This window comes from Chiloscyllium punctatum, chromosome 11 (assembly GCF_047496795.1).
Source record: "Chiloscyllium punctatum isolate Juve2018m chromosome 11, sChiPun1.3, whole genome shotgun sequence".
In the NCBI taxonomy this organism is placed as follows: Eukaryota; Metazoa; Chordata; class Chondrichthyes; order Orectolobiformes; family Hemiscylliidae; genus Chiloscyllium; species Chiloscyllium punctatum.
Genome location: NC_092749.1, coordinates 77,985,762 through 78,013,028, shown reverse-complemented (window position 1 = coordinate 78,013,028; position 27,267 = coordinate 77,985,762). Strand labels below are relative to the sequence as shown.

The 27,267-nt window shown below is 43.6% G+C and overlaps 1 protein-coding gene across 1 annotated transcript in view; it reads left to right on the top strand.

The window, feature by feature from the left end:
* Window positions 1-27,267, top strand: part of sytl3 (synaptotagmin-like 3) — a 112,983-nt gene that overhangs the window by 58,308 nt on the left and 27,408 nt on the right. Inside the window, exons 6-8 of the mRNA XM_072580123.1 lie at window positions 3,453-3,525; window positions 5,988-6,115; window positions 23,222-23,389. Coding sequence (XP_072436224.1) covers window positions 3,453-3,525; window positions 5,988-6,115; window positions 23,222-23,389 — 369 coding nt within the window. The remainder of the gene's footprint in view (window positions 1-3,452; window positions 3,526-5,987; window positions 6,116-23,221; window positions 23,390-27,267) is intronic.

Below are 27,267 nucleotides of genomic sequence, written 5' to 3'. Positions count from 1 at the left end.
CTTGCAGTCTTTTTTTTTAGCATCTACACTTTCTTTTTTGCATGTGTTTTCACTTTTTGGTGTTTGTACTGAGCCCTTGTGAGTCAACTGCACCTTTCCAGATGAACTGTTCCTCTATGAGTGCGCCTGGGCCTTTGCGGGTGGGCCAGGTCTCTGTAGAGCCTGAACACTTGGGTGAGCTGTGAGGTGAGCATTTGCTGCATTTAGGAGTGGAGTCTGCATACTGGAGAGGACTCTGCCTTTGGTTGGGGACTCTGTTTCTGGTCATGGACTCTGTGTACAGGAGTGGATTATGTTTTTAGCAATTGACTCTGCTTTTTTGCTTGTTGGTTTTAACACCTGCAATGTCTTCTGTGTCCCTGGGTCTGGCAGACACTACTGTGAGCTGGGAGACTCATAGGTCATCCTGAGAGCTATCACCCCAAGAGCTGGAGGGTGGGCAGGCTGTCACATGAACCAGGAGTTGAGTAGGCAGCCCGAAGAGCCGCGAGGTGGGTAGGCCATCGTAAGCACTGTCTTCCCAAAGGAGGGAACAGGACAGACTGTCCTAGAGGTGTCTGGAAAGTTTGTCAGGGCGGACCAAGAGCAACAAAGTTTGTAGGGGCAGGCTGAGGGCCGTAAGGCCATGAGCCCTGAGCACCATCGTTCCAGGGAGGTGTAGGGACGGGCTGTCCTAGAGGTAGCTAGAAATGCATTAGGGCAGTCCACAGGCAGATGGTGCATCGGGGTGGGCAAGAGCTGATGGTACGTAGGGGTGGACCGAGAACAGGAAGGCGGGTAGGCTGTCCTCAGCACTGTCACCCCAGGAAGGTACTGGGGCGGGCTGTCCTTGAGGTGGCCAGAAGGCGCGGAGGGGTGATTAGGGAAGCTGGAAGGTGGGTAGGCCGTTCTAATTGCTATTGTCCCGGGAGGTGGTGGGGTGGGAGAATGGCCCTTGAGGTGGCCGGAAGGTGTATCAGGGCAGACCGAGAGCCGGAAGGGGCATGGGAAAGACCGAGAGCCGGAAGGGGCGTGGGGCAGACTGAGAGCCAGGAGGGTATGGGGCAGACCGAGAGCCGGAAGGGGCATGAGATGTTACCCTATAAGATTAGATAGCAGCATGACTCTGACTGTTCTGATGTTTGCTTTTCTGTCAGTGCACTTGCACAGGCAGCCCAGACAGTGCTACAGTTGCTGTGTAAGCTTGGGTCCTGAGGGCCCAGAGGTAACCAACAGTATCCTCCAAAGCCATACTATCGTTCCAGGGAGGTGTAGGGACGGGCTGCCCTAGAGGTGGCTAGAACATGCATTAGGGCAGTCCACAGGCAGATGGTGCATCGGGGTTTGTCAAGGAAAGACAAACACCAGCTATGCATACTTGGGAGGAATTTGTAAGAGTACTTGGCCAGGCTCATAAGCTGAACACTGTTGAGAGTGTGGTGCTGGAAAAGCACAGCAGGTCAGGCAGTATCCGAGGAGCAGGAAAATCGATGTTTCGAGCGTAAGCCCTTCATCAGTCCTCTGCTTTTCCAGCACCACACTCTCACCTCTGATCTCCAGCATCCGCAGTCCTCACTTTCTCCTCATAAGATGAACAGTAAAGGAATGGACGGGGATTAGTTTCTTTTTCTTTTGTACAAAGTGTTGCTGAGTAAAACTATGTAGTGAAGGCACTTGCTTTTGACCTTTATTGATTGAGGTAGGCTAAGGGAACTTTGTCATGGGGTTACGAAATGGATGTATTGTAACAAGATAGAATATTCATGTTTTGGAAGGGAATTCCTCTCAACTGGAATTGAGTTCACAATGCAGTTTGTCTCAATCCATCCAATTGCAGCTGGTGTATGTGGTCTCTTCCTTACCTGCTGCACCTCTTCATCATCGTTCTCCTCTTACCTTCCTTCTCACAGCATGGTTTCCATAGTTAGTGGTTAGACCCTGGGCAGCACGGTGGCACAGTGGTTAGCACTGCTGCTTCACAGCGCCAGAGACCCGGGTTCAATTCCTGCCTCAGGCGACCGACTGTGTGGAGTTTGCACATTCTCTCTGTGTCTGCATGGGTTTCCTCTGGGTGCTCCAGTTTCTTTCCACAGTCCAAAAAAAATGTGCAGGTTGGGTGAATTGGCCATGCTAAGTTGCCTGTAGTGTTAGGTGAAGGAGTAAATGTAGGGGAATGGGTCTGGGTGGGTTGCGCTTTGGCGGGTCGGTGTGGACTTGTTGGGCCGAAGGACATGTTTCCACACTGTAAGTAATCTAAAATGAGTTGTTGTGGATGAAATAGCATATTACTTTGAACATGGATACTTGCTATACAGATTCCTCCCTCCACTCCATGTGATTTCAGCAACAAAATCTACAAATCTTTTAAAGTTTTAATGCCATATAGTGGAGTTCATTGAGGACCCTCTGACCTGTGTGGTGAGATTGCAGATGGGGGTCAAAAACCACGTTATCTCTTATTTCTGAGCAGCCATCCGTTGTATGTCTTGAAGGTGTCAAGACAGTGAACAAAGGGTGAACACATCATGATATTTTCCAGGCTAGTGAGTATTTAAACTTTTGTTGTGCCCTCAACCACCTAACTCTAACCTTAACACAGTGGTAGCCCTTGTAGTTCTGACATCGCTTCCAATTGGTGTGAGGTATCTTCACATTGCTTTGTCCATGGAACTCATCCCTCAGAGTTACCCCTTTCTGCTTTCTTCTCCTCTGCATGAGGTTACATTAGAGTGGTGCTGGAAAAGCACAGCAGTTCAGGCAGCATCCGGGGAGCAGTAAAATCGACGTTTCGGGCAAAAGCCCTTCATCAGGAATACCATATTCCTGATGAAGGGCTTTTGCCTGAAACGTCGATTTTACTGCTCCTCGGATGCTGCCTGAACTGCTGTGCCTTTCCAGCACCACTCTAATCTAAACTCTGGTTTCCAGCATAGGCAGTCATTGTTTTTACCATATTGCATGAGGAAGTAGCATTGCAACAACCATCACTGCACAAATGCAAAGTCAGCTTTTCTGTAATCAACAAAAGCATTAAAACCTCTCCAGCAACTTAGCATAGTGGTTCAACCAATTCTTTTCTAAGCACAACCGTAAGCACCCCAGCTGCAACTTCAAATTGCTAGAGAAAATAGTTCACCTTGCTTCTTTGCTAATGCTTGTTGTTTACGGAAGGAATAAGGAAGGCTTTCTTGTACTTTTGTTTTGGCAATTTAATACTTGTCCATTGCAACAATCCATTGAATCTCTGTCATGATCTATCAAACCCTATTTCAGTGGATGCACTGTCAGTGTAACTCCAGTTGGATGATACTGGGTTTGGTGGTGACCTTCATTATCTTACTTGTTGGTGCATCGGCCTGTCTAAGACGTGTGATTGAACCGCATAACCAAGGTGTTATTTTCTGTTAAGAGCTAAATTGAATGAACTTTGTCAGCACTGCACAACTAATCAAAGCTAATTTGATGACTCTTAGGAAGATAAGCACTCAAAAGGATTCACCAGATCAATGGAGAATTTGTTTTGGTCGCTCACTGGCCACATCAAACGTAAGCAAATTAAGTTACATCTCTAGTTTATTCACACTCCTTTCTTAGAAGTGGTTAAATGTTTCATTCCTTTCAGCAATTTTTTTGAGCTCATTGACTAGAATTATTGGTCACTCAATGAAACAATAATTCTTTAGTAAACTGTTGATATTTGAAATCTGAAACAAAAACCAAAGGTGTTCAAGAAACCCAGCACCTCTGGCAGCATCAATAGAGTGAGAACCAGAGTTAACATTTTGAATCTGATATCATATTCTGAGTCATACTGGACATGAAACATTATCTCTATGACTCTTTTTGACTATTCTTTGACACCAGGTCCTTCATGATCCCCATCTCCATGAGCAAGTTGACTTCTCCCAGAATTCTCCTCACTTCCTTCTCAGTGCTGCTATCTTGGAGATCATTCATTTTACATAAATTTGATACTAGATCCATTCCAGCATCTTGATGGGTTCAGAGACCCTTGAAATTATTTGGTCCTTACACTATTCCTGGCTTAATGTTCAGGCTGTAGACTGGAGGGAAAATTTTGAAATATGTAGAAAATCCTGGGAAGGTGAAATTCCATTTCATGATATGCATTGAGACCATCAAATTGCAAACCTGGCACATTTTTTTAGAGCAAGCATGTTTTGATTCTTTGTCTAACACTGCAGTTAGAAAATTGATCAAACAATTTGGTGTATATTTGTGGGTGTGCTGTAATGCTGCATTCCAGACCAAGGCTCAGCCGTTTGTGCTCAGTAAGACCCAATTCTAGCATTTCTGCTCCAATTCCTGGTGTAGACTAGAGCCCGGACTTGTAAAAGGATTATATGAATATGAGGTTGTTTACACAGCTGGAGAGAAATCTGCTGACTTGGCTTGACTAACACCTTTATTTGATTATAATAAATAGTTTGTGATCTCTTTTGTCAATGTTTATTTCACAAAGTTGAGTTGTGAAGTGCTTAAAGCTTGATTGAAACTTAATTCGTCTATTTGATTGATACTTTTGTAGGTTGCAGAAATGTCACATTTTACCAAACAACTATGATTAGATGATTTTTAACATAGCAGTTTCACACTGGCCATTTTTAATGTGGGGTTCACCAAACATAGTGTATACTGGGTGAATGGATATGAAAGAGTCATGAGTTGAACTGAAGGCTATTGCGAGTTGTTTGGGGGAAGTATAAGTTGGAATCTAGTCATACCAGAACATCAAAGTATAAAAGAATTAGGGGGTTATGATGGGCCTGAAATGCAACCGAGCAATTGGGAAAAAGTCTCAGAAGATTATACCATTTAGCCAGCTCACCTTAGTACTCAGGCACCCTTATGGCCATCTCTGATCTAGTTCTGGGAATAGCTGGCTCACTGTATCTGCAAATACCACTGGAGAGAAGATCTTGCCATCCAAGGACATCTCTGCTGAGCTGGAAAAGTTCCATCTCAAGCTACCTACTGCAACAGTAAAAATCCAGGCTCCAGTTGAACTTGTATATAGAAGATTCAGTTGAAAAAACAATTTAAAAAACAATTGATTTTTTAAAAAAATGTTCTAATGGTCACACAAATAATAATAACTAGAAAGATCTGTGGCCTGTCACATTTTTATATTGTAATCTTAAAGGAATTTGCCACCATGCAATCCACTAGAACATACAATACTTCTAAAAAATTCTGAACCAAACTCAGTGTCTCCAACTCCAAAATAACTCGGGATTTCCAGGCATGAATTTAACCAGGTCTCCCAGCACAAACAAGGTTCTCCAGTGTCTTGAACACCAATCGAGGATTTGCCACACTTTTCCTATGCACTTATGTCTGTTTCAATCCAGATTTTGGAGTGTAGAAGATCGCTTGACAAAGGAAAGCGGGGCCCAAGTAGCATTTGAATGTCGCAACACAAAGACATCACTGGTACTGTGCCACCCCTTTAAATTAAATTGGGGGAAGTTCACACAGCACAAAAATTATCAGTGAAACTTAAAAATTCTGCAGGAAAGGCAAAGATAAGCAAATTTTTCATAACTGGAAGGACTCTTTGACAGATTATAAAGGTATAGGAATTCTCTCGAGTACGAGCAATCATTGGACTTTTCCTGTTGTAAGCATGTTTTTCCTGCCCCTGACTAACACTGATTGTGTAACAACTCCCTATTTTATTTCTGACCTCCTATGGTGTGAACTGTTGTCACAGCCTCTCTGCAGCAACATTCTTATCCTCACTCCTGTTCGTTTATGTAATTAAATGTTAAACAGAGGCCTGGATGTTGAAAATACTACAGCCAGTTGACAACAAGTAAAGCTCAAATGGCAGTTGCACCTAACTTTTCAACTGCCCTTTGATTAATAAATGCTGGCCTAGGATCCTGTGAATGTATTTAATATAGTGTGTATTTAAGAGATTAGTAGTTTCAGTTGAAAGAAGAGAATGTTTTCGATATTAATTTTTAATGTTTGAGTCTCTCTAGAAATCTCCAAGTCCCAAGAAGATGTGATGAAGAGCAAATTACTTACAGCAAATTATGGGACAGAAGACGGTGAACTAAAGAAAGAGAGAAGAAGTCAGTCGGATACAGCTTTAGCCAGCTCTTGTAAGGTATAGCAACACAATTTAGGATTGATAGCTTAATAACTTAGGGCAAACTTCCACTACTAATTTAGACACTGTAAATCCAGACTGAAGGTCTGATCAAATCTCTCCAGCTCAAATCTCATTGTAGTTTACTCCAGAGGCAAGTCAGACCCTAACAGTTTCTTTGTAACCCAATATGAGAATAAACAGGAAAATATTAACTCATTCAACAAGTCTGTGTCATATAATTTGAGCATGCTGCTATCTTCATTTCAGCCAAATAATAGCCTGCAAGAAACAGGACAAATTAAAAAATACTGAGAAAAAGTTTGGAAAAATTTGACCCCTCCCACCCAACCTCCCAACAGCCCAGCAGGTGAACAAGCACAATTCCAGGAGACCAAGAAGATTTTTTATTTCTTAGATGAGGATGTTGTTGACATTTACTGCCTGTCCCTAGTTACCCTTCAGAAGATGATAGTGGTCTGTCTTCTTAAATTACTGCAGTCTTTTTGATGTAAGTACTTCCATAATACTGTTAGGGGCCAAGTATCCAGCAACACTAAAGGAATGGTGATACATTTCCAATTCAAGATGGTGAGGGGCTTCAAGAGAAACTTGCAGAAGACAATGTTTCCCAAGTATCTGCTACCCTTGTATTTCTAGATGATAATGGTTAAGGATTCAGAAGGTGCTGTCTAAGGAGCCATGGTGGATTTCTGCAGTGCATTTTATAGGTGGTGTGCACTACTCTTTTTAAGCATTGATGGTGGAGTGAGTGAATTTTTGCTACTGAGGCAGTCAAGTGGGCTGATTGTTCTGGATGGTGTCTTACTTCTTGAGCATTGTTGAGTTGCAATCATCCAGCCAAGTAGTATTATTCCATTACATGCCTGACTTAAAACCGAAGCATTGAAACTAGGAGCAGGAGTAGGTCAGTCGGTCATACACAGCCTGCTCTGCCATTCAATATGGTTATGACTGATCAATGCCATATTCTAGCTTTCTCTCCCTAACCCTTGATGCCTTTAATATCTCAAAATTTATTAGTTGCTTGATTGAATATACTCACTGACCTGGCCCTGAAAGCCTCCCATTGTAGCAAGTTCTACAGATTGACCACCTGTGGAAAGTGAAGAAATGTTTCCTTTTCTCAGTCCTAAATGGCTTACTGCACATCCTGAAACTGATTCTGGATTCCCTAACTAGTGGACATATCCTCCGTACAGCTAAACTACCTAGCCATTCTGTCATTCCTGATGAAGGGCGTATGTCCAAAACATCAATTCTCCTGCTCCTCGGATGCTGCCTGACCTGTTATGCTTTTCCAGCACCACACTCTTGACTCTGATCTCCACCGTCTGCAGTGCTGACTTTCTCCTGGAATTTTATACCTTTCAATCAGATCGCGTTCTTCTAAACTTCAGGTCCAGTCAAACCAACTCTCCTCATAGGACAGTCCTGCTGTGGTTTCAGCCTAGTGAACCTTTTCTACACTCCCTCTTTGCCAAGTATATCCTCTGCTAGAACTGTCTTACCAATGTTCTGCATAACTGCAGTAAGATATTCCTACATCTGAATCTTCTTGCAATGAAGGGCAACATGCCATTTGCCTTTGTATTTTTGTTTGGTGCACCTGCCTATTACATTGACTGGTGTACAGGGACATCCAGATTTATTTGTGTATCTGTATTTCTCTGCTCATTTACTTCCTCCTCCGTCACTTTCCAAAGCTCCAGGCTTCAGGTGAAACAGTGACTTCCCTGCACTTCACTCAATCTAGTCTATTGTATTTGTTGCCCACAATGTGTTCTCCTTGACACTGGGGAGACGAAGCGCATGCCGGGTGACAGCTTTGTATAGCACCTACATTCTGTCCACAGAAATGACCGAGCTTCCAGTTGCCTGCCATTTCAACACATCACAGTGTTTCCTGGCCAACAGCTCTGTCTTGTGCTTGCTATAGTGCTCCAAGGAACCTCATCGCAAGTTGGAAGAACAGCACCTTATTTTCTGCTTGGGATCCCTGCAGCCTTCTGGACGCAATATCAAGTTCAACAATTTTCTCCCTTGTTCTTACCCCAACTGTGACACACCTAGGCCTTGTCATCACATGGGGTGCAACCACAAACTATCCATTGGCACTCACTAATGGTCTCATTCAGTTCTGAAGATGGGTGATTCAACCCAAAATGTTAACTCTGCTTCCTGTCTACATATGCTGTCAGACCTACTTGAGTTTTAATAGCAATTTGTGTATTTGTTCCTGATTTTCAACATCTGCAGTTCTTCTTTTGAATACATTTTCCAATATTGCATGTAGATAATACTATCCCTACTGTGTTTCAACCCAAAGTGTATAACTTCAAAATTGGCCATGTTTTGCTACATCTGTTATATGTTTGCCCAAAACTGAATTGCCTATTTATTGCTCTCAAGCATCCTTGCATCTTTCTCACAGCTCACAATCCCATCTAATTTTGTGTTATCAGCAAACTTGGAAATATTTCATTTGGTTCCCTTATCCAAGTTATTAATATAGTTCATGAATGGCTGAGGCCCAAGCTCTGATCCCAATGGTGCACCACTAGTCACTGCATGTCACCCAAGAAGGAACACATTTACTCTCAATCTCTCTTTCAGATCCATCAACCAATTCTCAATCCATGCAAGTATATGATCTAGTGTATTCTAATTTTGCACACTGGAGTTTTATGTGGGATTTTATCAAAAGCCTTTTTGAAATCCAACTACAACACTTTCGCTGGGTCTCCTTTATATGTCCTAGAGTCATAGATCATACAGCATGGAGACAGACCCTTTGGCCCAAACTGGCCCATATCCTTCTAAACTCTTCTTATCCATGTATTCCACTGCCAGCTTTTTCAAATGCAGACCACCCTTTGTGGAAAAAATGTAGCCACTCAGGTTCCCTTTTATTATTTCTGCACTAACCCTAAACTAATGCCATCTAATCCTCGATTCCCCAATCCTGGGGAAAAGACCAAGTGCATTAACCCTATCCATGCCTCTCATCATCTTACACACCTCTATAAGACTCCCCCTTCAGTCTCCTTTGCTGTAAAGAATAAAGTCCTAGCTTGTCCAACTTCTCCCTATAACTCAGGCCTGGCAACATCCATGTAAATTTCTTCTGCACTCTTTCCAGTTTAATAACGTCCTCCCAATAGCAAGGTGACCAAAACTGAACACAAAGCACCAGGTGCAGACTCACCAACGTCCTGTACAACTGCAACGTAACCTCCTAACTTCTATTCTCAATGCCCTGCCTGATGAAGGCCAGTGCACCTAAAGCTTTCTTCACTGCCCTGTCTATCTGTGACTCCAGTTTCAGAGAACTGTGCATCTGAACTCCAAGGTTCCACCACACTCCTAAAGGTCCTACCATTCACCATGAAACTCCTACCTTGATTTGACTTTCCAAAATGCAACACCTCACACTCATATTAAACTCCATTTGCCATTTTACAGCTCACTTCCCCAGTTGATCAAGGTCCTGCTGAAATTTCTGATAACCATCCTCACTGCCCACAATACTATGTATTTTGGTGTCATCTGCAAACATACTAATCATGCCTTGTACATTCTCATCCTAATCATTGATATAAATAACAAATAGTAATGGGCTCAGCACTGACCTCTGAGGCACTCTGTTAGTCAGAGGCTTCCAGTCTGACAAGCATCCTTCCACTATTACCCTCTGCTTTCTATCACCAAGCCAATTGTATGTCCAATTTGCCAGCTCCCCATGTGATTTCACCTTCCAGAGCAGCCTACCATGTGGAACCTTATCAAAGGCCTGACTGAAATCCATATAAACTACTTCTACTGGCCTGTCCTGTTAACCTTCCTGGTCACCTTATCAAAGAACTCTAACAAGTTTGTGAGGCATGCTCTCCCATGCACAAATCCATACTGACTATTCCTAATTAAACTCTGTCTTTCCAAAGGCATATATATCTTCTTCCTCACAATCTTCTCAAGTCACATACCTACCACAGATGTTAGGTTTACTGGCTTATAGTTTCCAGGTTTTTCTTTGCAGCCCTTCTTGAAGAAAGGCACAACATTCGCTACCTGCCCGTCTTCCAGGACCTCACCCATGGTTAACAATGATGCAAAAAAAAATCAGCCAGGACCCCTACAATTTCTTATCTAGCCTCTTGCAGTGTTCCTGGATATATATATGGTCAGAATCAGGAGATTTATCCATCTTCATATATTATAAAACATCCAACACCTTCTCTACTGTGATATGGACTGTCCCCAGGATATCATCTCTAACTTCTGCAAGTTTTCATGTCTTCATGTCTTTATCCACGGTAAATTCAGAGGAGAAATATTCACTGAGGACCTCATCCATCTCCTGTGGTTTCACATTGACATGTCCACTTTGGTCCTTGAGGGATCCTACTCTCTCTCTCTCTCTCTAGTTATTCTTTTTGTTTTAATATACTTAAAACATTTTTTGGATTCATCCTCATCTTCTCAGCCAAGATTATCACATTCCCCCTTTTCACCCTCCTGATTTCCTTCTTCAGTAAACTGCTGTATCCCTTCCAGGGGATTCCCTTGATCCTAGCTGCCTGTACTTGAGCCATGCCTCCTTCTTTTGTCTGGCCACAGCCTCAATATCTCTTGTCATCCCAACAGCTGACTCTTGAACAAACTCTAGTTCAGCATGATTTCCATTTCCTAAACCCATGTCAGATCCCATTAACGTCACTCACCTGCATTCTGCTGACATGCCGCCCACAGATCCCATTGTCATCATCCCCCCCCCCCAGAACCCTGAGGGGAACACCACACCTGCTCATGACTCCACCCCCATTCCCCCCTCCACCACACCCATTGCAACACCCAGGATCCCCTCCAACTCCCAGCTCCACACCAACACCGGGTCCCAGCTCCCAGCCCTGCCGAGTTTTCACCATCCCTCTGGACCTCCCTCTCACTGAGGATGAACGATCAGTCCTCAGCAAAGGACTCATCTTCATCCCCCTCCATCCACGCATCAATGAATTTAATACACACCGTGACGTCGAACACTTCTTCTGCCGCCTCCGCCTCCGAGCTTACTTTCACAATCAGGACTCCCGCCCACCTTCTGAGGACCCCTTTGCCCACCTCTAACACACTGCATCCACCTGGACACCCCGCGCTGGCCTATTACCTGTCCTCGACCTCTTCATCTCCAACTGCCGCCGGGACATTAACCGCCTCAACCTGTCGCCCCCCCTCTCCCACTCCAACCTCTCACCCTCACAACGCGCAGCCATCCAATCCCTCTGCTCCAATCCTGACCTCACCATCAAGCCAGCAGTTAAAGGGGGCGCAGTGGTAGTCTGGCGCACTGACCTCTACACTGTGAAGCCAAACGCCAACTCGAGGACACCTCTTCCTACCGCCCCCTCGACCATGACCCCACCCCCCCATCACCAAACCATCATCTCCCAGACCATACAGAACCTCATCACTTCAGGAGATCTCCCTCCCACAGCTTCCAAACACATAGTCCGGGAACCCCGCACTGCCTGGTTCTACCTCCTTCCCAAGATCCACAAGCCTGACCACCCTGGCCGACCCATTGTCTCAGCATGCTCCTGCCCCACTGAACTCATTTCTACCTACCTCAACACTGTCTTATCCCCCCTAGTCCAGGAACTCCCCACATACATTCGAGACATCACCCACGCCCTCCACCTCCTCCAAGACTTCCATTTCACCGGCCCCCAACTCCTCATCTTCACCATGGATATACAATCCCTCTACACCTCCATCCACCATGACCAGGGCCTCCAAGCCCTCCGTTTCTTCTTCTCCCGACGTCCCCAACAGTACCCTTGCACCGACACTCTCATTCGTTTGGCCGAACTGGTCCTCACCCTTAAACAATTTCTCCTTCGAATCCTCCCAATTCCTCCAGACCAAAGGGGTAGCCATGGGCACCCGTATGGGCCCCAGCTATGTCTGTCTCTTCGTTGGCTATATAGAACAGTCGATCTTCTGTAATTACACCAGCACCACTCCCCACCTCTTCCTCCGCTACTTTGATGACTGCATTGTGACACCTCGTGCTTCCGCGAGGAGGTTGAGCAATTCATCAACTTCACTAACACATTCCACCCTGACATTAAATTTACCTGGACCATTTCTGACACCTCCCTCCACTTCCTGGACCTCTCCATCTCCATTAATGACGACTGACTTGACACCAACATTTTTTACAAACCTACCGACTCCCACAGCTACCTGGATTACACCTCTTCCCACCCTACCTCCTGCAAAATTGCCATCCCGTATTCCCAATTCCTCCGTCTCCACGGTATCTGCTCCCAGGAGGACCAGTTCCACCACAGAACACACCAGATGGCCTCCTTCTTTAGAGACCGCAATTTCCCTTCCCATGTGGTTGAAGACGCCCTCCAATGCATCTCGTCTACATCCCGGACCTCTGCCCTCAGACCCCACCCCTCCAACCGTAACGAGGACAGAACGCCCCTGGTGCTCACCTTCCACCCGACCAACCTTTGCATAAACCAAATCATCCGCCGACATTTCCGCCACCTCCAAACAGACCCCATCACCAGGGTTATATTTCCCTCCCCACCCCTTTCCGCCTTCCGCAAAGACCGTTCCCTCCATGACTACCTGGTCAGGTCCACTCCCCCCTACAACCCACCCTCCCATCCTAGCACCTTCCCCTGCTACCACAGGAACTACAAAACCTGCGCCCACACCTCCTCCCTCACCTCCATCCAAGGCACTAAAGGAGCCTTCCACATCCATCGAAGTTTTACCTGCATATCCACCAATATCATTTATTGTATCCGTTGCTCCCGACGCGGTCTCCTCTACATTGGGGAGACTGGACGCCTCCTAGCAGAGCGCTTTAGGGAACATCTCTGGGACACTCACACCGATCTACCACTCCGCCCTGTGACCCAACATTTCCACTCCCCCTCCCACTCTGCTGAGGACATGGAGTTCCTGGGCCTCCTTCACCGCCGCTCCCTCACCACCAGACGCCTGGAGGAAGAATGCCTCATCTTCCGCATCGGAATACTTCAACCCCAGGGCATCAATGTGGACTTCAACAGTTTCCTCATTTTACCTTCCCCCAGCTCACCCCAGTTCCAAACTTCCAGCTCAGCACTGTCCCCATGACTTGTCCTGGATTAGTGGTGCTGGAAGAGCACAGCAGTTCAGGCAGCATCCAACGAGCAGCAAAATCGACGTTTCGGGCAAAAGCCCTTCTGCCTGAACTGCTGTGCTCTTCCAGCACCACTAATCCAGTATTTGGTTTTCAGCATCTGCAGTCATTGTTTTTACCTCCATGACTTGTCCTACCTGCCTGTCTTCTTTTCCACCTATCCACTCCACCCTCCCCCCCTTCATCCCCTCCCCCACTCACCTATTGTACTCTATGCTACTTTCTCCACCCCCACCCTCCTCTAGCTTATCTCTCCACGCTTTAGGCTCTCTGCCTTTATTCCTGATGAAGGGCTTTTGCCCGAAACGTTGATTTTACTGTTCCTTGGATGCTGCCTAAACTGCTGTGCTCTTCCAGCACCACTAATCCAGAATCAGATCCCATTAACACTGTCCAACTGTTATAACATCTTTTAAAACTGCCTTTTTCTCCCACTACTGATGTTAGGCTAATGGGTCTTTAATGCTCTGTCTTTCTTTTTGTATCCTTCCTTTTTTTAAATAGTGGGGTTAAGTTCCCTCCCCCTCCCATTAATCAGGCCAGACTGCTCCAAATTCTCCAGAATTTCTAAGGGTGACCAGCTTTTGTATTCTTGGATGCAGACTATCAGGCCTCAAGGTTAGGTCCGCCTTTACACCTTTAATTTCTCGAGCATCTCTTTTTTTTTCACTAATATTGATTTTTTTTCAATTCCATCCTCATTAGATCCTTGGTTTGTCTTCACTAATCTTTTTCTCTTCACATATCTATAGAATCTTTCACAGTGCATTTTTAGTTTCTCACAAGTTTACTCTTACATTCTATTTTGTTTAACTTTTTGTCCTGTCTTGCTGAATTCTAAACTGCTCCCTGTCCTCAGATTTGCTGCTTTTCCTGGTATGTTTATGTGGAAGGGTCATTTTGTCACTTTTTCTGGACAAGGGACACTGGACTTGAAATATTAACTTTGTTTCTCTCTCCACAGATGCTGACAGACCTGTTAGGTTTCACCAGCAATTTATGTTTCTATTTTAGATTTCCAGCATCTGCAATTCTTTATTTTTCATGTTGGAATTTGTTCTGTGTGTCCAGGATAGATTTTTGAAGTGGTATGTCTGAATCAACAAGTGAATGGGCCATATTAGGTTCAATAGTGAGCAATGTAAAAGATTTAATTGTCAGCCCAACAGAATCACAGAATGATTACAGAAGTTGGCTTGTCACATCTTTTCTGACTCTCTGACTGAGCAATGCAACCTAATTCCACTTCCCCACCTTCTTCTTGTAGTGCTGTACATTCTTCATTACCAGATAATAATTCCAATCCCTTTTCTTGAATTGCTCAGTTGAATTTGTTTCCACCATTTATGCAGGAAGTGCATTCCAGATCTTTACCATTCACTGCATGAAAGTTTCTTCTCATTTTTCCACTGCTTCTTTTACCAGTTTCCTTAAATGTCTTATTCTTGATCCTTCTATCAGTGGGATATTTTTGTTATCTATTCTGACTAGGTCTCTCAGAAGTTTTAATACACCTAACAAATCTGGTCTCAACCATCTGCTCCAGATTCTCCAATCTGCTTGCATAACTGAAATTCTTAATTACTGGTACAATTTTCATGAATCTTTTATGTACTCTTTCCAATGCCTTTATATCGTTCTAAAAGTTTGGTAACCAGAAAAGGACACAATGGGGTGAATCTTACTTTTTTTGGCTAAGTCAGATGTCACGTTTTCGGAGTCAAATGTGAGCCTTTATTTACTGAAAACAAAAGGGAACACAAACAAAGCCAACAGAGGCTGAACTTCATCCTTATATTGAAAACTAGGTTTCAGCATCATGACCAAAGATTACTTTATTGTCAACAATTGTGTGCTGCACCCCATTCTCATCTGTTTGAATCAGGAGGCAATGTAGTGCCAGTTGCAGCTGAGCACTGTAATTGTCGACATTGGATTCCCTAACCCAATATTCTTGTCATCCTTGGATGATTGGTTCACTCTCCCAATTCTTCTGCATCCAGGATATCACCTCATTAACTGCTGCAATTGTGTAAGTCACAGCACACCAAGATGATCTGGTAAACTCTGTTCAGACTGTACTGGAAGGCCTCCTGGTCCTGCCCAATTAGCGAACTGCATCTTCAAGCACTCTGTACCCTGTTCCATGTGGCCCTGCTTGAGGCATTGGCAGAATTAAACTTGAGTTCCACACCAGCCAGGGCATGCACAATGGTGACATGAGTCATGGTTGCAGTGTTCATCCCTTGCCCCTAGTTACCAGCCTTCCAAACTCCTGCATCCTCAAACATACCAGGTGTACACACCTCCAGGAAGTGATTAAATGGTGATTAAAGGTCTCCTGAACATCAATTTAATGGGACTTCTTCTTGTTGATGAATACCACAGCATTGTGATCACCCTGCAGTTGGGGAATCCAACTATGTTACCGAATTGTACCGCCCAGGCTGAAGCATTGTCCTTCACTTGAGGGAGCAAAATGAACCAGTGTTACCTTGCGCAGATTGTCCTGATGCATTTGTGGGTGTACAATTGGAAGATCCCACACAGGTCACCTGTTTCTTTATGGAAGAAGCCAGTCACATAAATGTTCAGCGCTGCAGTGACCTTCACAGCTACCGGGAGAAGATTGTCTTCCATTCCTGCAGTCTTCAGTTTCCGGTCCAGCATCTAGCACAGTTACCTTTGATTTGATTTATTATTGTCACATGTAATGAGATACAGTGAAAAGTATTGTTTGCTTGCTAACCAGACAAACCATGCCTTGCATAAGTACATCAGGGTAATAGAACAGAATGCAGAATATAGTGTTACAACTACAGAGAAAGGTCAAATCTGTTCGGAAGTGTGATAACAGCTGGGAAGACTTTATTCTTGAATCTGTTGGTACATGTTTTCAAACTTTTATATCTTTGACCTGATGAAAGAGGATGGAAGAGAATATAATGGGAAGGGGGAGGAGCCCTTGATTATTTTTGCTGTTTTCCTGAGGCAGCAGGAAGTGAGACGGAATCAATAGAAGGAAGGCTGGTTTTTGTGATGGATTGGGGTGGCACGGTAGCACAGTGGTTAGCACTGCTGCCTCACAGTGCCAGAGACCCGGGTTCAATTCCTGCCTTAGGCGACTGACTGTGTGGAGTTTGCACATTCTCCCCGTGTCTGCGTGGGTTTCCTCCGGTTGGTCTGGTTTCCTCCCACAGTCCAAAAATGTGCAGGTTAGGTGAATTGGCCATGCTAAATTGCCCGTAGTGTTAGGTGAAGGGGTAAATGTAGGGGAATGGGTGTGGGTGGGTTGCGCTTCGGTGGGTCAGTGTGGACTTGTTGGACCAAAGGGCCTGTTTCCACACTGTAAGTAATCTAATCTAATTGTTTGCATTCACAGGTCTCTAGCTTCTTGCAGTCTTGAGCAGAGCAGTTGCCATATCAAACTGTGACATATCTAGATAGTACGCTTCCCATGGTGCATCAATAAAAGAGTCATTGCGGATGTGCTGAATTACTTTAGCCTCCTGAGCAAGTCGAGGCAGTGGTGTGCTTTCTTGACTGCAGCATCAATGAGGATGGAGCAGAATAGATTTTTGGTGATACTTACTCCTCAGAACTTAAGCATTCGAGCACCTCCACCTCACCACCATTGACACATTCCACTCCACTTCCTGAAGTTGAAGACCACTCCTTCATTTTGTTGACATTGAAGGAGAGATTGTTGTCTTTATACCAGGACACTAAGCTGTTTAATCTTTTTCTTGTACACTGTCTCGTCATTATTTGAAATCCGACTCTGTACTGTGGTGTTATCAGCAAATTTATAAATGGAGAAAGGGTTGAATTTGGCCACACAGTCATGAGTGTATAAAGAGCATAATAAGAGGCTAAGTAGGCAGCCTTGTGGGGCACCAGTGTTGAAGATTACTGTGGAGGAGATGTTATTGATTATGGTTTGTGGGTCAGGCAGTAGAAAATTCAGTTTCAGAGCAGAGCCCTAGGTCTTAGCACTTGGAGATGAGTTTGGTTGGAATTATGCTGTTGAAGGCAGAGCTAAAGTCAATTAATAGGAGTCTGATTTAGGTATGTTTGTTATCCAGATGTTCCAGGGATGAGTATAGGGCCAAGGAGATTGCGACAGTCGGCCAATTTTAGTTGGAAACTGGAGATTAGATTAGATTACTTACAGTGTGGAAACAGGCCCTTCGGCCCAACAAGTCCACACCGACCCTCCGAAGCACAACCCACCCATACCCCTACATTTACCCCTTACCTAACATTACGGGCAATTTAGCATGGCCAATTCACCTGACCTGCACATTTTTGGACTGTGGGAGGAAACTGGAGCACCCGGAGGAAACCCATGCAGACATGGGGAGAACGTGCAAACTCCACACAGTCAGTCGCCTGAGGCGGGAATTGAACCCAGGTCTCTGGCGCTGTGAGGCAGCAGTGCTAACCACTGTGCCACCGTGCCACCCTTATTGATGATGTGTGCCATTATTAATTTATCAAAGCATTTCCTAATGATGGATGTCAGACCTACCAGACAGTAGTCATTAAAGCATGTTGCCTGATTGTTCTTTGGCATCGGGATGATAGTGGTTTTCAACTGGGAACCTTACATCGTAGTAAGGAGATTTTAAAGATGGCTATATGGAGTTCACACCTTCTCCCTATGTCTGCAAGGGTTTCCTTTGGGTGCTATGGTTTCTTCCCTCAGTCCAAAGATATGTTGGTTAGGTGGATTATATGGATGTACCTACTCGAAAAGGTGCAAAACTTGGCCTACTCTTGGGAAATAAGGCAGGGCAGGTGACTGAAGTGTCAGTGGGGGAGCACTTTGGAGCCAGTGACCATAATTCCATTAGATTTAAAATAATGATGGAAAAGAATAGACTAGATTGAAAAGTTGAAGTTCTAAATTGGAGAAAGGCCAATTTTGATGGTATTAGGAAGAACTTTCAAAAGCTGATTGGGGCAGATGTTCGCAGGTAAAGGGTCGGCAGGAAAATGGGAAGCCTTCAGAAATGAGATAATGAGAATCCATAGAAAGTATATTCCTGTTAGGGTGAAAGGAAAGGCTGGTAGGTATAGGGAATGCTGGATGACTAAAGAAATTGAGGGTTTGGTTAAGAAAAAGAAGGAAGCATATGTCAGGTATAGACAGGACAGATCGAGTGAATCCTTAGAAGAGTATAAAGGCAGTGGGAGTATACTTAAGAGGGAAATCAGGAGGGCAAAAAGGAGACATGAGATAGCTTTGGCAAATAGAATTAAGGACAATCCAAAGGATATTTACAAATACACTATGGACAAAAGGATAACTAGGGAGAGAATAGGGCCCCTCAAAGATCAGTAAGGAGGCCTTTGTGCGGAGCGGCAGAAAATAGGAGAGATACTAAATGAGTATTTTGCATCAGTATTTACTGTTGAAAAGGATATGGAAGATATAGAAAGTAGCTAATTGGATGGTGACACCTTGCAAAATGTCCAGATTACAGAGGAGGAAATGCTGGATGTCTTGAAATGCACAAAGGCAGATAAATCCCCAGGACCTGATCAGGTGTACCCTAGAACTCTGTGGGAAGGTAGGGGAGTGATTGCTGGACCTCTTGCTGAGATATTTATATCATCAATAGTCATAGGTGAGGTGCCGGAAGACTGGAGGTTGGCTAACGTGGTGCCACTGTTTAAGAAGGGTGGTAAGGACAAGGCAGGGAACTATGGACCAGTGTGCCTGACATCGGTGGTGGGCAAGTTGTTGGATGGAATCCTGAGGGACAGTATGTACATGTATTTGGAAAGGCAAGGACTGATTAGGGATAGTCAACATGGCTTTGTGCATGGGAAATCATGTCTCACAAATTTGATTGAGTTTTTTGAAGAAGTAACAAAGAGAATTGATGAGGGCAGAGCAGTAGATGTGATCTATATGGACTTCAGTAAGGCGTTTGACAAGGTTCCCCATGGGAGACTGGTTAGCAAGGTTAGATCTCACGGATTACAGGGAGAACTTTCCATTTGGATACAGAACTGGCTCAAGGGTAGAAGACAGAGGGTGGTAGTGGAGGGTTGTTTTTCAGACTGGAGGCCTGTGACCAGTGGAGTGCTACAAGGATCGGTGCTGAGTCATAAGAGGTATAGTTAGTAAGTTTGCAGATGGCACCAAAATTGGAGGTGCAGTGGAAAGCAAAGAAGGATACCTTAGATTACAACAGGATCTTGATCAGATGGGCCAATAGGCTGAGTGTGGCAGATGGAGTTTAATTCAGATAAATGCGAGGTACTGCATTTTGGGAAAGCAAATCTTAGCAGGACTTATACACATAATGGTAAGGTTGCAGAGAGTGTTGCTGAATAAAGAGACCTTGGAGTGCAGGTTTATAGCTCTTTGAAAGTGGAGTCACAGGTAGACAGAATGGTGAAGAAGGTGTTTGGTATGCTTTCTTTTATTGGTCAGAGTATTGAGTACAGGAGTTGGGCGGTCATGTTGCAGCTGTACAGAACATTGGTTAGGCCACTGTTGGAATTTTGCGTGCAATCCTGGTCTCCTTCCTATCGGAAAGATGTTGTGAAACTTGAAAGGGTTTAGAAAAGATGTACAAGGATGTTGCCAGGGTTGGAGGATTTGAGCTATGGGGAGAGGTTGAACAGGCTGGGGCTGTTTTCTCTGGAGTGTCGGAGGCTGAGGGGTGATCTTATAGAGATTTACAAAATTATGAGGGGCGTGGATAGGGTAAATAGGAAAAGTCTTTTCTTTGGGATTGGGGAGTGCAGAACTAGAGGGCATAGGTTTAGGGTGAGAGGGGAAAGATATAAAAGAGACCTAAGGGGCAACGTTTTCACGCAGAGGGTGGTACATGTATGGAATGAGCTCCCAGAGGAAGTGGTGGAGGTTGGTACAATTGCAACATTTAAGTGGCATTTGGATGGGTATATGAATAGGGAGGGTTTTGAGGGATATGGGCTGGGTGCTGGCAGGTGGGACTAGATTGGGTTGGGATATCTATTCGGCATGGATGGGTTGGACCCTAGGGTCTGTTTCCATGCTGTACATCTCTATGACTCTATGACTATACTTATAATTGCCCATAGTGTCCAGGGATGTGCAAGCTAGGGGGATTCACCATGGTAAATGCAGGGTCATAGGAATAGAGTTGGTCTGGGTGGGATGCTCTTTGGAGGGTAGGTGTTGACTCAGTGGGCCAAATGACCTGCTTCCATGCTTTAGGCATTCTAAGATTCTGCAAATGCTCCTGCCAGTTCGTCCACACATGATCTGAGTGTATGGCTAGGACTCCATCATGGTCAGTCACTTTCAGTGCGTTTACTGTCAAGAAGGTTGATCTGATGTCTGCAGCTATGAGTGCACCTGAGGCTGGTGGGGCAAGTGACATCCTTTCATTGACCTTCTGTCAAATATGGCATTCTAGCCAATTGAACTCATTAGAATGGGATGCATTGTTGTTAGTAATTCTACCTGACTTCACATTGTAGCCCATTATATCATGTAAACCTTGTTACAGTCGACTCTACATTGGGGCTCTATTTTGGTCTGGTATTGTCCTTTGTCTTCCCCAGCGGCTTTGCAATATAAACGTAGATTTCCTGTGTAGCTCAGAGAGACTTGAACACCTCAGATGATTCATCCATTGGTTTCCGGTTGGGGAGCACTCAGATTAACTTCTTTGGAACTTACTGATAAAGTCTGTGATGATAGTAGCATGCTTATTTAGGTTGGCCACTGAATTCTTGAATACAGATCCGTCCACTGACTCCAAGCAGTAACTTAGGAGTTTATTCTTGGTTTGATTTAGTCAGACCTCGATGATGGGACTGCACAAGGCTGGGTAGATTGCAAGTCCACTTCATGAAGTTGGGTCATTAAGTGCCGGTAGGCGATGCCGGTAGGCGATGCCGGTAGGTGGTTGGCTGCTTCATTGTCATGGCGGATGTCAGGCCCCATCTGTTCACATAGTCAGATATTTCGGGAGTTCCTTGTCACTGATGGGTCAGATCCAGTTAGGTCATTGGTTGTTTCTGGAGGTCGACAGATTGTCAGACCTGGTGCAGATTTCAAAGAACATTGTTACTGGTTCCTGAGATAAACAGAGGATGTATTACGGCACTTATAGCACTGTGCCTTTCTCCTCCCCAGGAAATAAAATTGGTTCTGGAAAACTCTGGGCCTCCTGAACACCCCACAGTCATTCATGTCAGACCCACTGTAGAAGTTCCTCGGTATTGTGTTCTGAGCTCAACACTCAGATTCTTCGTCAATGTTCCACTATAAGGTCTGAAGGGGGTGGGTGGTCATATTTGTTGATAGCTGCACAATGTTCAGCATGATTTGTGACTCCTTAAATATTGAAGCAATCTGCATCCATATTTGGCGGTGATGTGGAGGCATCGGTATTGGACTGGGGTGGACAAGGTCACAAGTACCACAACACCAGGTTATAGTCCAACAGGTTTACTTGCAATCACAAGCTTTCAAAGCGCTGCCCATTCATCAGGTCATATTTAGCGAGACCAAGACAACAGCTCGCCTTGAACTGATATGTGGCAAACAACATTAATGATACACAAATGCCAGGCAAGACTATCTCCAACAAATAGGGATCTGACCATTTCCTCCACCTTGATATTCAATGGCATTATCATCACTGAATCCCTCACTATGAATATTTTGATAGTGACCATTTACAAGAAACAGAACAGCTATATAAATACTATGACTACAAGAGCAGGCAAGAGGCTAGGAATTTTGAAGTGAGAAACTCCTGACTCATCAAAACATTGCCTTTTATTTCCGAGGCACAAGTTAGGATTGTGATAGGAAACTCCCCAGTTTTTTGGATGAGTGCAGCTGCAACAATACTCCAGGAGCTCAATATCATTCAGGACAAAGCATCTCGCTTGATTGGCCCACTCTTCATATTTTCAATGTTCAATGTGTAGAATCTACAAAATGCACTGCAGCAATTCACTTAGGCTTATTCAACAACATCTTCAAATCCCATTACCTCCACTACCTAGAAGGGAAATAGCAGCAAATACATGAGAGAGTAAGATTCACTCCAGGCCATATACCATCTTAACTAGAACTATTTTTTATGGTTGTTGCGCCAAACTCCTGGAAGTGCAGTGCCAAAGTAATGCTTCAGCATGTCTGCTTTGAGTACAGGATAAATTATATCGTTAGCTCATTGACAACATTTAACAATGCTGGGAAATTTAAAAGAAAAGCTAGACCATAGTCCTCAATTGATTATTTAGAAGAATAGTGTGATAATGACAGAAATTGCTGGAAAAGTTCAGCATGGCTGGCAGCATTTGTGGAGAGAAATCAGAGTTAACAGTTTCAGTCAGATGACCCTTCTTCAGGTTGATAATGTGCTGTCTTTCCCTTTAGTAGTCTCTTTGTGATGAAAACGTATAGGTGAAGTTCTGATAATAATTCTTTGACCAGAAATGTTACCCTGTTTCTCAATCCACAGATACTACCAGATCTCCTGAGCACTTCCAATATTTTCTGCTCGATTATGTGTAACAATTCCTGATCTCTTAAGAATTCTGAATCTTGCCAAGTTCTTGTAGACATTCTTGTGAGGTAGGAGAAAATGGGCTTCTTCCCTAAGTTTTAAATGTAAGAAAATAATAATTCTTCCTGTTCCCTCTATGAAGTAGTGTATGATTTTGCTGATAACACATAGAGCAAGGCACCCCCACAGTTAATAGCATCTCTTCAAAAAGCAATAAGATCTTATCTGCCCAAATATTAAGAGAGAAGGGTAATTTCATTCAGGTAATGTTTAGAGAACTTTGACTCAACTATCTTAGATTTTTGCAATGTAGGTACTTTTCAACCAACTCATTACTAAAAGATCTTTCCAATTGTGTGACAGCTGTCAACCTCAGCAAGTCTCCTCAAAATCAACAAGCAAGATGAAAAAGATGGAGGAACTTTACATGAAATGGATTTGCAGCAGACAGAGGAAGTCAATTATATATCAAGTCAACTCTGTGCAAAAAGAAGAAGCCTGGTTTATACTCGACATGAAACACCACAGTGGGTTAGTACTTGGGGGTGACCTCTTGAAACACACATGCCTTCTGAGTATTATTCTAATATTCTTCTGGCTTACTTATTGTCTTCTGAGTATCTAAAACCTGTGAAAGGAAAGATGGCTAAGATTGATTGGGTAAGTAGAGTAAAATGTATTGTGAGGAGTAAAAGGTGATAAATCTTAAAATAAACAATTCAAAATTTTAAAGGAATAAAAATTAATTCCTATAAGAAATATAATTCAGCAAAAAACTTATCTGTGACTTAATAAGGAGCTTGAGTAAGTTGGATTAAAATAATAAGTTTATAATACTTCAATGAATATTAGTGAACCCAATATTTGGGAATGTTAGAATCAAGCAAAAGGCTACAATAAATTGATTAAATAAAAGGAAAAAATAAAACATTGGCACAGATCAGCCATGATTGTAAGAGGTTTTACACCATGCAAAAGGAAGGAAAGTGGCTATATTGAACATTGGTTCCCGCACGGCAAAAACAGAAGATATTATCATATGGAATGAAGAAATAGCAGATTTTTATTTAGATTAGATTCCCTACAGTATAGAAACAGGCCCTTCAGCCCAACAGTCCACACTGACCCTCCAAAGAGTAACCCACCGAGACCCAGTCTCCTACCCTACCTCTGACTAATGCACCTGACACTATGGGCAATTTAGCATGGCCAGTTCACCTGACCTGCACATCTTTGGACTGTGGGACGAAACCCGCACAGACATAGGGAGAAACGTAAACTCTACGCTGAGGGTCACCCGAGGTGAGAATTGGTGCTGTGAGATAGCAGTGCTAAGCACTGAGCCATTGTGCTGCCCTAATGGTAAGTGCTCTAAGATTTTCCAAAAGTTCTTAGATTGTAGAATGATCCAAGCAAATTAGATGTTCATAAATGTAACAATGCGATTAAATAGAAATCAAATTCTTCCATGGCAATGAGTGAATTGAATTCAATTAATAAATTTGGATTGAAAACAAAGCTCGTCCCAGTTCTGGTGAGGATGTCCTCCACAATTGTCATAAAGATCAATCTGATTCACTCAGGGAAAGAGGAGAAAAATCAAGGAAATACAAGTTAGTTAGCCTTACATCAATCTTTGAAAATTTGCTAGATCAGCGCTGGACCGTAGCCACTTAACTATCTATATTAGTCATTTAGACTAAAAGACAGATAGTAATGTATTAGAGTTTATTGTTTTTATAAATCTCAGTGAGAATGCAAACTGTGAGAAGCAGAATATTTGTATGATCCTTAAAATGCTTAGAACTTCTAAATGTTGATATTCGGAGGAACATGGATGTAATTATTAATGCAGAATTCAGAAAGTTGCCATGCAAATATTGCAAACAATTAATAAGGTGTATTCTGGGGTCACAAGTTAAAATCCCACTGAAGCAGATAATGGAACTTAAATTCAGTTTATAACTGAAGTTAAACAAAAAGCTGGTCTCAATTATGATGGCAATGAAACAACAAGATTTTATAAAAACCCACTGAGTTCATTCATTCTCTTTTGGGGATAAAGTCCTCTATCCATACCTTCCCTGGTGTACGTCTGACTCCAAAGCCATATGATGCAGTTGGTTCTTAACCAGTCTCCAAAATAGCCCAGCAAACCACTCAGATTTCCCAAAACCATGTCTGAAAAGGCATTGAAGAACAAGATATTGCACCCAGCATTCAACAAGGCACCAAAACAATAATGCTTAGTCAATCGCAAGAGTTTGAGAGATGGAACAAAAGTTCATGATTGTGGAAGGAAGTTGAAGATAGCATACAGCCAAAAATATTGCAAAGGCCAGTGGCAGGCTGGAGGATTAGGAAACTTGTAAAAATCAACAAAGGGTTAGTGCAAAAGTAATAAAATAAGCAAAGTTAAATTATCATAGAATTCCTACAGAGGCCATTCGGCCCATTTAGTCTGGCCACTGCTCCAAAGAGTATCCCACCCAAACCTTGTATTATCCGCGGCTAATCCACCTAGTGTACACATCCCTGGACACTAGAGGGCAATTTAGCATGGCTAATCTACCAAACATGCACGTCTTTGAATTATGGGAAATAACTAGACCACCCATAGAAACCATGCAGACACAGGGAGATCATGCAAACTTCACATGAACAGTCACTCAATGTTGGAATCACACCCAGGTCTCTGTTGCAGTAAGGGAGCACTACATAGCTTCCCACCACTGTGCCACTGTTTCTTCTGAAACATTCTTATAAATGTTTCTTATGAAACTAACACAAAAATATAAAAACAAAACACAAAAGCTTCTAGGAAGTATGTCAAAGGGAAAAGAGCGCTAAAGTGAATGTTGGTCCATTGGAGGATGAGACTGGGGAATTAATAGTGGGAAACACAGAAATGGCAGACACACTAAATCAATGTTTTGACTGAGATTTTACAGTGGAGGACACTAGTACCATCTCAATAGTAACAGGTAGTGTTTGGGTTTTGGTCACTCATGGTTCATTGGCTGGCTAGCAATTATTGCCTGTTCATTAGTTTCCCTTGAGAATGTCATGGTGTGATGCTTTCTTGAACCACTGATGTCCATGTGGTATAGGTTGACACACAATACCTTGAGGTATTCAGCGACATGAAGGAACAGCAATATTTTTCCAAATCACAGTGGTTAGTGCCTTGGAGGGGAATTTGCAAGTGATGGTGTTCTCATATAACTATTGTCCTAGTCCTTCTAGGTGGAAATGGTTGTGGATTTGGAAGGTGCTTTCTAAGGATCTTTGGTGAATTTCTACAATGCATCTTATAGATAGTACACATTGTTGTTACTGAGCGCTGGAGGTGGAGGGACTGGATGCTTGTGGGTGTAATGCCAATCAAGCAGGTTGCTTTGTACTGGATAGTGTCAAGTTAGTTGAATGGTGTTGGAGCTGTCCCAATTCAGGCAAGCAGGATGTATTCCATCATACTCCTGACTTGTGTTGTGTAGGTGGTAGACAAGCGTAAGTGACTTACTTGCTGCAATATTCTTCGTCTCTGACCTCACTTGTAGCCACTCTGTTTATGTGGTGATTCCAGTTGAGTTTCTGGTCAATACGCACTCCATGGATGTTGATAGTGGAAGAGATGGTGATGGTAACACCATTGAATGTCAAGGGGCAGAGAATTGATTGGCTCTTATTGAAGGCCATTGTCTACTGTTTGTGTGCCACAAATGTTACTTGCCAGTCCAAGCCTAGATAATGTCCAGATCAGGTTTATTTGGAAGCACTAGCTTTTGGAACACCACTCCTCCATCAAGTGGTTATCACAACTTTGTCCACCTGAGTCCAACACCAGCACCTCCAAGTCATGGAGATCAGACCAGGTGAGAAAAGCACATTTACTTCCCTGAAGGACATTAGCGAGCCAGATGGATTTTCCAACAACCAGAAATGGTGTCATGGTCAGTGTAGAGGTTGTAGAAAGGGGGGAGCTTATAATCATCGTCATCACCAGGGAAAAAGTACTGAGCAGACTGTTGGCCTTGAAGGCAGACCAGTCCCCAGGGCCAGTTCCTCAGGTCTTAATGGAAATGGCAGCAAAGACTGTGAATCACTGGTTAAGATGTTTCAAAATTTCCTGCAGGTGGGAATGGTTCTGATGGATTGGAAAAATGCTAATGATTAGAAGATTAGAATCCCTACAGTGTGGAAACAGGCCATTCAGCTCAAAATATCCACACCGGCCCTCCAAAGAGTAACCCACCCAGACCCATTTCCCTCTGACTAATGCACCTAACACTACGGGCAATTTAGCATGGCCAATTCACCTGACTTACACATCTTTGGATTGTGGGAGGAAACCAGAGCACCCAGAGGAAACCCATGCAGACACAGGGAGAATGTGCAAACTCCACACG